The 13,150-nt window shown below is 35.7% G+C and overlaps 1 protein-coding gene across 1 annotated transcript in view; it reads left to right on the forward strand.

The window, feature by feature from the left end:
- The window catches only part of ADCY2 (adenylate cyclase 2), a 205,370-nt gene that overhangs the window by 149,655 nt on the left and 42,565 nt on the right, over positions 1-13,150 (forward strand). Inside the window, exons 13-14 of the mRNA XM_041475879.1 lie at positions 543-612; positions 3,242-3,339. Of these exons, the coding sequence (XP_041331813.1) occupies positions 543-612; positions 3,242-3,339 (168 nt within the window). The remainder of the gene's footprint in view (positions 1-542; positions 613-3,241; positions 3,340-13,150) is intronic.

A 13,150-nucleotide genomic window follows, 5' to 3' on the forward strand; every position in this document is an offset into this window, starting at 1 on the left:
AAATCTACCTCTACAGGGCTGTGGTCAAGAGACTGTAACAGTTCAAAGGCAAAATCCCTCCACCTCTTTCAATAATGTTTGTTGTATTTTCATTTGCAATAGGAGTTTGTGAAGTACAACTTACCTACCCACCACTCCTGCATATTGTAAAAGTGCCCTTCCTAAAGGTACCTTGTCAAGGCCTGTTTTTGTCTCAGGTCCTCTTCTGTCCACTAGGTATACTACAGTATTTTTGAGATGAGTGGAATATCACTGAGTTCCATCATATAAATCTCTCTATCCATTCTCCTTAGGCATGATCAACAGAAAAACAATTGTTCATCTGTGTTTTTTTTTCATGTGTGCCTTAGCAGTAGAAGCCAAAAAGGAGATGGGATTTTCAGTCTCCACTTTTACTGTCAGTGAAATTCACCATATACACTGCAATACACGTGAACTTGCTTAATTCCAGCTTATTTTCTTATTTTGCTGCATTTCAATAATAGAAAAGGACAGGACTACTTTCTTCCTGTGTCAGTGATAATGTTCCTTCTCTTTTCTAGGCAGTGGCTTAAATCTGAAGACATTCAAAGGATATCACTTCTTTTCTATAATAAGACTCTGGAAAAAGAAGTAAGTTATTTTCAATAAGTTCAATAAGTCAGGCCTTTTCATTGTTTTATGGCCCTGGGGACCTTGAGTGTATTTCTACTCACTGACAGCTTCAGCAGGAGGACTGGGGAGTTGCCTCTTTCTGCTTTCTCATGAGCAGCTGATGGCAGCTGGTGGCTGAGCAGCTATGCTTTCCTTTGGGGAAGTAAGAGGTGGGTCGGACCACAACTGGCTGTGTAAATTGATGAATTTGGTGAGGAAGGGCTAAAGGAAGTATTGCCATGCTGTGCTCACACTGTCCAGCAAGTATCCTCTGTGTCCCATGTGGTGGTTGAATACATACTTAGCTATTTTTGTAGATGTCTTTCAGTTGAAGGCATCCAAAAGGTTTTTCAGATTCTTTCATAGCTCTGCAGAATAGTTGGTACGGCCATCTGACAAAGGCATGTGTTGCTTGGCAATGCATTAGGGTGGAAAAGGTTTCAAGGCTCTTTGAGCCTATTTTGAAGACTTCCTAAGAGAGAAGAAGCAAGGCCTGGTGTGGTCTCATCCTTAGTGTTTGGGGTCACTGACTGGATCAAAGCTGTGCCTGGCAGCACATGAGATTTTAATGTGGTTGTTACTAACCAATGAATTCTGAAAGAGAACTTGAGAGAAATATGTCATTATATGTACTTTGGACAATGACTAAATTGGAGCTAAATTGTCACAATAGGACACGAAATAACGACACGCATGCTGGAACCTCCAAGGTAAAAAAAGAAGGAAGTTTATTTCTCAACTTCCATATGTATAGAATTCCAAAATAGACTCTGGATTGGAGGATGAAATTGCCACCTCTCCAAGGACACTGGTCAAACCAACAGTCCATCTAATTTCTCCTCCTCCACAAAGGAATGCAAAAACAATCATTATTTACATAAAAGAGCATGAGAAACTCCATTGCAAAAATGTAAACATCAGAAGGCTTAGAAGAATTTAGAAAAAGAGGGTGACATCAAGTTATTTGGCTGAGTCAATGCTCCCAGTGGAAGTCCAATATCTTGATGCAGAATGCTGAGGAACAGTAAAGAGCTAATTGTTATTTTTGGATCCAGCTTTTTAATATCTTTTTTTGTCACCCTTTAATGACTCAGAAGTCCAGTCTTGGCTTTAAAGAACTTAGTAAGAAATCTGCTTTTGATTTAAACAGAAGCTTTTCTGGCCCTATGGGACATGAAAGTACAGAAAGATAATAAAGCAAAAAAATTGTTTAACCTAAGTAGTGAATTGCCTGCCTTCATTAGGAAATGCCTGCAGAAGTGTTAAGCACTGAAACAAATTTAAAATTAGATTGGAATTCTGTAAAATTTTAATAACAGCTCAAGGTTCAAAATTGTTGAACAGGACCACTACAAACATAATCGACAAGTGGAAGAGCAGAACTTGCTGCCAAGGTCCCCATCAAGCAAAGACATATTTGTGCCTCGTAATCCAGTTAGATAAGTGATAAGAATTGCTTTTAATTTGTCATACAATTCAAAAGTAAAAAAAAGATGTTGTGTTGCAGAAGTGAGTTTCTACATATTCATGTAAAGTTTGGTGCACTGGTTTCATAGGCAGAACTTGGCATTAAGCACAGAGACACAGCTGTGTGCTTGCAGTTGGGAGGCACAGCTCATGCACTTTCCATTTTCTGAAGTTTGCATCTCCAGCACTTTGTGAAAATAATCTTTGGGGGTTTTTTCTTAGTAATTAAATATTGAACTTTTATCCTTTGAAAAAAAAACCAAACTAGGATAGAGTAAGTAACTTTAATAGCTACTTAGATCATTTCCCTTTGAATACTTAATTGGTTTCAACCTAGATATATCTATCTCAAATAGCAGAGCAACTCTGATAACTATTTCATTGCTTAATTCTCATGTCTCTAGACAGACTAATTAGAGATAAATAGATTTTTCTCATGACAAAACAGATCAAATTGACTCTCTCCTAAGAATATCAAGTGTTTTGTAGTAACATAACATTAGTAGTGGACATATGAGGCCTTTTAACAAAGACATAAAATATTTTAATTGAAGTAATAATATAGGTTCAGTAAATATCAGTGTGCTTTCTAGCTATGCTCTGTAGCACAGCTTACACTTTGCTACTTTTTGTGCTCAGAAGTTTCCTGTCTAAATTAGTATTGCATATTTTGTAACTGTTTCAGCCCATTCAGTATTTGTCAATAATTGAAAATTGGTTTGAGGAATTAATCACAAAGAATTTTGTAATCTTTGAAGAATGCTTGGCCATTCCTAAAAATATTTTAACTTATGCTTTAACTTTTTCTTTTTGATGGGGTTTCTTTTGGGGAGGGGGTGGGGGGAGGGGAATTTTTTTTGTTAATTAAACTTTTTATATTGAGTTTGGGATATTGAGTTCAGTGGAGGAACAAGGCAAAACCATTTGACATGACTGTTCTTCAATAAGCAGAAGTATTAATACTATTTCTGATAATCCCTAGCCCTGTGTGAGTGGATGTGAAGTCACTGAGGAACAGAAAATTTACTGTTGCTAAGAACTGCCTTTACATATGTGCATCTTTAAGCTGAAAATTCACTTGGGTTGTATTTTACCTGCTTTGGCAATTGTGTTTTTAACATTTGCTTTTATTTTCTTCTAGTATCGAGCAACAACTCTGCCTGCATTCAAGTATTATGTGACTTGTGCCTGTCTCATATTCTTCTGCATTTTTGTTGTACAGATTCTGGTGTTGCCAAAGTAAGTGGTATTTAATGTGTACTTATTCCTATATATATTTGCTCATTAGTGTAAAAAAATATATTTAAGTAAAAAAATTTGTAATTGTTACTTTACATATGTTAATTCATGGAAATTAAATTGAACAGAAAAGACCAGGGATTTCAGCCAATTTTCAAAGTTAGGCTTCTTTCTAATTTTAAACACACTCAATAGTGTTATGTCAAACATTAGTAAAAATTCTTTATTCATTTTAGTTTCTCTTTTTGTATTTAAAAATAATTTAAAAATAATAATGTGACAGTTGGACATTAGAGTGAGACAAAATGGATTATAGAGTTGGCACTGTGATAAATCATTGTATTTAAATTATGACTATGATAATGCTGCTATACTGAGTATGGAAACAGAGCATTAATAACCATAAAGTGCACATTATAAAATTAATTTTGGAATATTAAAATCCATTTCTGGAATAAATCTTTTTATCAGAATTTATACATTATGAGATGATTTATATTTGTACTTGTTGTAGAAAGGCTGAAAACTGGAAGACAATTCCAATATAGGATGTTTTATTAGACTTCTTAAAATTAAATTTCATGGTTGATTGTTTACACAGTGAAAAGTTGGGTTTTGTTTTATAGCAATTGTCTCTAAAGCAAACACTTCATGTTCCCTGTCATACAGTAATTCTTAACTCATAATCCTTTCTCCTGTAAAGTACTTTCAAGATTATTATTTATAACCACGGTTGTGTGATTGGTCTTATTCTAGTAGTATTTACTCACATTTTAATTAAAAGGCAGAAGGAAGTGTTAGGAAATTATAGATTGACTTTCCGTACTGCAGACTTATAACATGTATAAAGTTTTATGGACTTCTATTCAGATGTTACAGCAGCAGTTTTCCAGCAAATTTCTCAAATGGAGGCACAAAGCAAGGGACACTCTTCCAAGAATTCAGCAGTATTCTGCACATGTTTGAGTGTGACTTTGGGCATTATTAAAAATATGAAATTAAGACATGGTAAATTTTATTTTACAAGCTCATACTGTATTTTGATAAGTAATATAATAAATTCAAGGAAACTCATGTTTTGCCACATCCCAAAAGCCAAAGGTGGATCTTACTGCTCCCAGCCAGCAGTATGATTTTTTTGGTTTTTATTTGAGTAATGAATATTAGTCTAGATTTATCATCTCTCTTACATGTGGTCAGACATTAATTTTGCTCTATCCTTACTATGTTGCTTAAACCAATTCTTTATCTCATTAAAATCGATCAGAATATCAGTGAACTCTAGGGAACTGTATTCAGCTAAGGCAAATATCCTCCAACTTGCTGGTATTTCTGGTATTTCTAACATCAGAGCAAAAGACACTTATTAATGCTTTGTCATTTTCATTACCAAAATGTTAAGTGTCTTATGTTCCTTTTATAGGGCTGCATATTGAATTGTAAAAGCAAAAGTGTAAAATCAGGTATTACCAACATTAACGGTATTCAGCTTCAGGTGGTCTGTGGATTGTTTTAATAGATGCTAAAATGGAAGACAGAAAGGCAAGGTATTATACAGGCACCTGCATCTTTTCTAGAAAATTAGGAGCATTCCAAGTTAAAAACAACAACAAAAACAAAAGCTGAAAAACCACCAGCATATGTAGTCATCACAAATGCAACATAAATTGAACATACTCTGATGCTGCAAATGTTGTTTCCTAGTAAAATTCTATCTACCCTTTTTGTTTTCTTGCAAAAGTTCTCCAGGACTTTTAAATGGTGGTCTAATGAAGACAGGGAGACGAACTAAATCTGTCACTGGGTTTTATTGATTCACTATTCCATTAATCTGGTTTTGCAGTAGTGTAATATCATTGATTTCTGTGCAGGCACACAGCCTGCTACTTAAAAGTAGATTTGGAGATATTTGAAGATGGATAACATCCAGCAAGTTTCAAGTACTAAATAATTTCTTCAAGATCACCAGACATTTTTCCAAGGCTGGAAAAATTTATTAATGTCTTAATTTTCTTGGGGTCAGTAAAGTAATGTGGTGTTTTAATAACAAGCTTTACGCAAAGTGGTAATTATAAATTTAATCAAGAAAACAATATCTTGGGGTGGAATGTATGATGAGGAGTAGGTCTTCATTGGCATTAAATGAAAGCAAATCTTTATCACTACATTTCCTTGGAACAGGCCTGCTCTAGTAGCTCTCTAGAATTCTTGGTTTACCAAGTGAGAGAAGTATGCCTATTAATTCACAGCAACCCTATACTCTTTATTTAAGCAAACAGAATTGGTACTAGCATGGAATTGGTAGCACTGGTTTTTTGGAATACAGACTGGTGAATTGATGAGACTATATTTCTATTGAACAGGAGATACTTCTTGTAGTATTCAAGTAAGGGATTGTATTTAGGCTACATTTAAGATTTTTCCCAAGTCTTCACTCTCTGAGGCCATTGTGTTCAAAAAACGATGTCCTTTTTTCCTGAGTCCTGCCAAACTAACAGGCATGGTTAGGAGGCCTTCACATTATACTTTTGATCAGGCACAACTGAATTTCTTCATAGGAGAGGTAGTACTCAGAAAGTTTGTCCGAAAGCAGGCACAGAAGATATGAGATGGTATAAGTGAAAGGAAACCATTATTACTAGCTATTTTTCTTCTGTATTCAAACAAACAAACAAACACCAACAATTCAAGTGAAATTATAAAACTGAACTGATACTGTTTTAACATTGAAACTGCCATACGGTCTCCATAGCTATTGAATCTTTTGATGGCTTAGTGAAAGTATCAATGCCTTTAAGAAATAAATAGCTACTATTAGATACCAAAAAAGTCTGAATTCAGTATTGGCTTGTGTAATTGTCAGTTGCAGTGGCTTCATTGTGATTTTATCACCTCAAGAGAATTTGCAGTCCTATCACTCAGAACATGGATAACAATTATCTACAAGCTAATTCTCTGCATTAAAGGACATGTGCCAAAAGTCACATCTTTTCCTAAAAGTTACAAAATTGTAGGAAAAAACCACATTCTTTTCTTCATTTTTCAGTATTTTTATCTTCACCAATAAATTTCTGATTTTCAGTAAATAGTTACCAATGAGATATACATAAATATAATTTTTTTCAGTCTCGTACCAATGTTAAAAATGAGTTGTCCAAAGCAGATATTTCCTAATGAAACCAGAAAAATGCATGTTTAGCTAAGATCATTGATTATTTAGACATGGAGCCACCTGAAGCTTGAAAAGATCTCCTATTGTTTCCTCACTTTCAAACTGTCCCTCTGTTATTTATGGTCAAGGGTTGTCCTCTTTGGGTTTCTGGTGGAGGACTGTAGCAGAGAGCAGAATGAGGTCATTCCCTGGAGCATAGAAGAGACAGGTAAAAACTTACCTGGCTTATGCAATTTCAGGTGCTCCTCTGACTAAATATTTTGCCCAAATCTGCCAATGCAATGCATTTGGTAACTCTACACAACAAAAGCAAGGTTAGCGTACTGTAAAGACCTGTACTGGTTTTCTAATGTTTCAGCGACAAGAAAGTAATCATATTATGGCTTTCCTATGGTCATTGCCTCAAATGAGACTTGTTTATGGTGGCACTTAATTTTTAGCATTTGGCTTCTCTTCATGGTGTTTTCAGCCCACTTCTTTCCTTCTAGGAGCAGCATGAAACTATTTTGTCTTCACTTAAGTGAAACAGAATTCTTGCTCTTCCCAGAAGAGAAGGGTGTATGGGGAGCAAAAATACTACCGGGTTTTTTTCTCTGTTTTCACCACTCAAATCTGGATTTTAAGATACCACTTTCTATTACCTTCCGTCTTTTTGTCCTGTTCACCTTGCTGTGTAATTCTTGTGCTCCCTCAATAACATCATTGATTATGTGAAGCTGCTACAAAGACCTTTTGTTCTTGCCTGTTGCCCAGGAGATTAAGTGCTCTTTGCATAAGCTCTCTTTATGCCATATTAATTTTATTTCCCTTGCTCTCCAGTTTCTCCAGCATCTTCATTTCTTCTGCTAAAAGGCTGCACTCCAAACTTGACTGATAAGGCTGTTCTTGTGTTGAGTCATTTCTTAAGATGTGGCGGCCCCTTTCTTGTGTTCTTCATTTCAGAGAAAGAATAGTTATATTTTGAAATGTAGGAAAGGTTCTTTGAATGTTAATTAAGGACATATAAGATTGGAAGTGTTTATACATATGTAAAAAATAAACCTGTTTCTTTTCTAACTGGCTTTGTTTTTAGTTTCCTAGTTGTTTTTTTTTGTTGTTGTTGTTTGTCTTTCATGTCTTCTGTTGCTTATGAGATTTTCAATTAGTAGAGACTAGTTTTAATGCTCTGATGTACAGCTTATTGTCTCAGTCACAAAAATCTTGAAGAACATGTATTCATAAGCAATAATGATCATCAAAAGACTTTTTAAAGAAATATTATTTCATGATTAATATATGTTATGAATTGCCAGTTGTTTGTTTTTCATCAGCTGTGCTGATGCAGCCCAAAATCTGATGATTAATATTTAATATATAACAAGTTCTCTGAATGATTGGCAGGGAAGCTCATCAATTACTCTCCAAAATGCTTTTAATGGCATCAGATTGGTTGATGTTAATGCTTTTTTGTTATTTCTTGAAAATATGTTGTATAACACTGTTGTTAAAACAGATGAAAATGTTCCAAGTTCTCTGAATGATTGGCAGGGAAGCTCATCAATTACTCTCCAAAATGCTTTTAATGGCATCAGATTGGTTGGTGATGTTAATGCTTTTTTGTTATTTATTCAAAATATGTTGTATAACAGAGATTAACTGTTGTTAAAACAGATGAAAATGTTTGAAACTGGATCATCTGAGAGGTTTCATTATTGTTTGATAGATTGCCTTTTCAAATTTTTTTTTGCTATTGTGCCTACAGGAGGTGACTCATCTTATGATTGCTTTAATTTGCAGGACTGTGTATTTGTTTAAGTATTGTATAAGACCATTTTCTGAGTTTAAAGAATATTTCACCATAACAATTTTGTTTGAAATATAAAAATATTTTAGTAAATTTCCAGTTTTGTCACTGTGTGGTCCAGGTGTTATTATAATACCTATTAGTGTATGTAATATTATGCTGAATTTAAGAATTTAATTCACTATTTGAGCAAACCATTCTGCCTTTCAGCATGTCCCCCTTTCAGTTCTCAAATAGATCCAACACAGAACTCCATCTATAATAAGGATAAAGAGTTTCAGGATTTGTAAGAAAGTGAATGCAATCTGCATATGGCATCCCCACTTCTCCTTCTCTGTCTTTGCATAAACTCACATAGAGAAAATGAAAGATCTTTTATAAAAACGCACATGGGAAAGACAATTACTTCAGTATGCAATAAAACAGTATGACAAGGTAGTTAAAGAAAAAAACAGAGGAAGTAGGTTTTCTTCTCTTGTGAATCTTGTAATTAACCAGGACATGTTTTTAAGAAAATATAATTAATATACATTTCAGTTACCTTTCCAATAAGTTAGGGATGCTGCCACTGCTCAGGAATTAATCTGAAATATAATGCAACAATGTTCTTAAATATTTTTAATCATTAGAGTGAGGTCTTAGAGGTATTGCTATTACTTAACATCAAAAATTCATTCTCATGTAATGTTATACTTCTGTTTGTTATTGACTTGATAGTAAATTGAGAGTAAAATGATGAAGTCAGAGTACTACTCTTGAATAAGCAGATTTTTTTAAAAAATCCTTCAAAAAAAGGCCAGCCTTTTCCAGTAGGAAAAAGAGGTGCTAATGAAATGGTATCAAGAAATGCTGGCACATAAATTCTCCTGGGGCTTTTATTTATAGTGTTACTTAGGAGGAATACAAATACATTTTTCTGCATTTAAAGGGATGGCTAAGCAATATTCCAAGTCAGAGTTGTAGAATTGTGCCACTTGAATAATATCTAACACCTATTTTCAATGCCTTTTTGCCCATGTCACATAAGTGCTGTAAAAAATGTAAATAGAAATGGAGATCTGTTGTTGCATTTCTGATGACTTGCCAGTTGTCATGTTCTAACCTAAACAACTTGAAAAGGAGTTATTTGTGTCCATGTCTTTGTGAGTTCAGCTGCTCTAATACAGAAACTGTGCTGCTAAGAAGATTTCAGAAAGTTATGACCATAGTTGGTGCAATGTTGTCTTTGCCCCATGTGCATGGATGTAGTTCTTAAGGTGACAAGAACCCACCTTAAGGTGACAAGAACCCAGGTCTTCCCCACAAGGTGGGAAACAGCTAACAAAACAAGCAATAAGTTTTCCTTTCCCTTGTTCTCTTCCTAAGATTTCTTCCTTTGTGTCAAAATCCAAGCATTGTTTTGCAGCTTTAACCACAGTGACACCCTATGTTATATTTTGGTAGCATATTTATTGCACTATCTGACCCATCACTGTAAATAGGTTTTTTTAAAAGAAAAAGTCTAAAATTTCAAAGAAACCAATATTGATATCTGAGTTTTCACACAACAGTGACACTTAACAGAAATCAGGCTTTATCATCCTAAGGCTGAATAGGTTTGGGTTTGTTTGGGTTTTTTTCACGCCTCTTTTTCTAAAGAGGTACATTTTGGATTCCTTTACAGAAGGCATGTAGTAAATGTGGATTTGCTTGTGTGTACATGCACTTGCACACAATTACAAGAGTTTAAAAACACCAAATATCTCATCTAAAAATGCACCAAAAAGCCCAATAATTTTTTGTGCCTGTCTGATCCTGAGAGATGAATTGTGGTGAGTTAGCTACAGGCCAGGCACGCACCAGCTGCTCACCCACTCTGCCTCACTCAGAAGGACGGGGTAGGAAAATACAATGAGAAAGCTCATGGCTTGATATAAGGCAGGGAGATCACTGACTAATTATTTTCAGAGAAAATGCAGACTGAACTTGGGGATAATTGATGTAATTTATTGCCAATTAGGATAGATTGGCGTTGTAAGAAACAAAAACAAACATTAAAGCCACACCATTACGCCTCCCTTTCCCAAATTTACCTTTACTCCTCTGCTCCAGAGTCCTTTACCTTCTGTCAACCAGTACAAGCAGGGGAGAGTGGCTGGTGCATAGACATTTCTCTCTGCTGCTCCTTCCTTTCCCAGTTCCACCCTACTCAATTTTCAGGACTCCACAGGCTGCAGTTCCTTCAGGAACATCACCTGCTCCAGCACAGGTCTTCCATGAGCTGCGGTGCAGTCATCTGCTCCAGCATGGAGTGCCTGCTCCTCCAGCCTTGGGGTTCCCTCTTCTGTTTCTCTCTTTGTGTTCCCTCCTCCTCTCTTCTTCCCTCCCATTTTGGGCTCGCCCTTGCCCTGGTGTTCTCAAGGTGCCCAGCCAGGGCTGGGCCTCACCACCAACCAGAACATGTTACAAAAACTTGCAGTAGCAGTCAAATATTTACAGGACTCTTACAAGATTTACAGAGTGGGACCTGAAATGCCAGTAAAGACAGCAAAATCTAAGTTCAGTTTAGGTCACCTGGGTATCACTGTGTTATATGTGCTTGTCTTAGTACTTTTGACACTTTGCACTCTCAGTCTTCACCTATTACAAATGGCTCTAACCACCACAGAAAGTCCCACAAAAACCAACACTGAACAAATTTCTCTGTATGATTTTCATTTCATTGGCAAAACAAAACAAAACAAAACAATCAAAAAAACTCAATCCAGATTGTAATGCTAAAATTACTAGCTCTTATGGAATTTAATTGTAGTATTGTAAGAAGAGATTAATGCTCACTGTTTCAATTTGAGTTTATTGATTCTGCTGTTCAGCGGCGCTGCAGCATGGCCCAGCTCAGTCTGGGTGAAGTGATTATTCAGCCATTAGAGAAGAACAGGATTTTTTCCATCAAATGGTGCAGCACTGTAGTAGCAGAAATAAGGAGGAGGTTTGAGACTTCCAGAGCCTGTCTTTTTTGCATCCCCTGCTGGTTTTGGGCCGAGGGTGGGGAGAGCTGACAGTTCTCACAGAAACAGTAATTTGCCCATAGGCATTAAACCTTGCTCAATCCTAGCTAAAATGGCATATATCCTGAAACTTGAAAGGAATTTATATGTTCTATGTTCTAATTACTTTTTCATGCCTATTAAATTTTTTATGGTTTTTTGTTTTTTGGATAGTCAGAGTATTCAGAGATACTCATAGTCTTAAAGATTATGAATATTTTTGGTCATAAAGATCCTTTTTGTCTTATTCTTTCATATTTTAAATGTAGGCCCTTCTTTTTAATTAACTTTGAATATTTTCTTTGAATTTCCCTTGAGGCATTTCTTTCCCAGATGGAGGAATAGAGGACAGTGATTGTCCTTTAGCTCAGGTATTTTCTGTGTCTCTTCTCTTTATCTTCTTAAAGTACAGATGAGTTCATAGAATGCATGTGAAATGCCTCAGACCTGGTAAGTGTTAGATGTGTTTTACCTCCTGCTGTGAACGCAAGGAAGCAATCATCTGGTACCTAAATGATACATTGGAAAATATAGTGCATTCAGTGGGAAAAAACCACACTAAGCATGTGAAGGAAAGATCTTTGGGGTAGCTGGGGTAGCTGGCCAGAGAAGTATTAATCTCAAGCAGATGTTCTTTATGCATTGGTGCAAGTACTGTCCAAAAATCTATTTGCATTACCTGGGACATACATGCACTTAATTGATGTGACATTCTCTTTGTGCCGGTAACATTTTATTATTATGAAATGGTTTTTTTGCTGCATATGTTTATACCTTGCAAACTTGTTTGACTACTTAAGTTAACAGAGAAGATAGAAGTAATGTCATCTCATCTGGGCATGTCTATAGTCTCTCTTAGATGCCCAATTGAATAATGGAATTAGAAGAACACAATACCAACAGAACCACCAGCAGAAAATAACTGGCTTCACAGTTGAGAAAGATGGTCTCATTTGAGGTTACTGAAGTCTCTGACAAAGGTCAGGCAGTATAAGAGCCCTGTTCCTGCTAGAAGAGAGCACATTATTTACACCACATCACTGCTTACAGAGTGATCTTTACCTTTTTTTGCAGGGGTTTGTATTTCATTCTAAAGCAATTGGCATTGGTACTTAGGTACAGTCATAACTACTGTGTACACATAAGATAATTAAAACCTCTCTAAGGAGGGGAATATCAGCAGCAGCACTACTTGGAAATTACTTCCAGTCTGGAATTTTACCTTTGAAATTAGTGGCTTTTAATGCAGATGTAGATGAAAGATCTAGGCCCTTTAGTTTCTTCAATAGTAAGGCTTTGCCTGTAAATGAAGATTAAAACAGGGATGTTTAGGGAAGGAAAACCTAAAGAGGCCCTTTGGCACCTACAACAGGGTCCATGGAAGACGGTCCATGGAAGAGGCTTATCAATCCTTAAAGTCATTCTGATGAGTCTCTAGCAGAGGCACTACAACAGCAAGTCCATCACCACTTAGTTAAGTACCATGTTCAGACTTCAGGAATTGTTATAAATGTACTGATTTCAGTAACAAAAATCCTTCTTCTTACTCAGCTTCTTGAGTTACCTATTTATAACATTAGTTACATGATTGAAGCCAGCTGAAGAAATTCCTGACTTGGTGAAAGCCACATTATGTCTGCTTTGCCAAAAGTTCTCTTTTATTGCCTTTTTAAATCCAGCAATGTGTCTTTGCCCATTATGAGATTGTAAGTTAATTTCAAATACCCAAGTTGCTTCCGAGTGTACAAACAATTTTTCCTATGATTATTAAAAAGCAGAAAAGCAGAGAGCATTCAGATTGTTTTCAATGGTCTGTACATGTATTACCTC

Source organism: Pyrgilauda ruficollis, unplaced genomic scaffold, assembly GCF_017590135.1.
Source record: "Pyrgilauda ruficollis isolate IOZ18807 unplaced genomic scaffold, ASM1759013v1 scaffold37, whole genome shotgun sequence".
Lineage (NCBI taxonomy): Eukaryota > Metazoa > Chordata > Aves > Passeriformes > Passeridae > Pyrgilauda > Pyrgilauda ruficollis.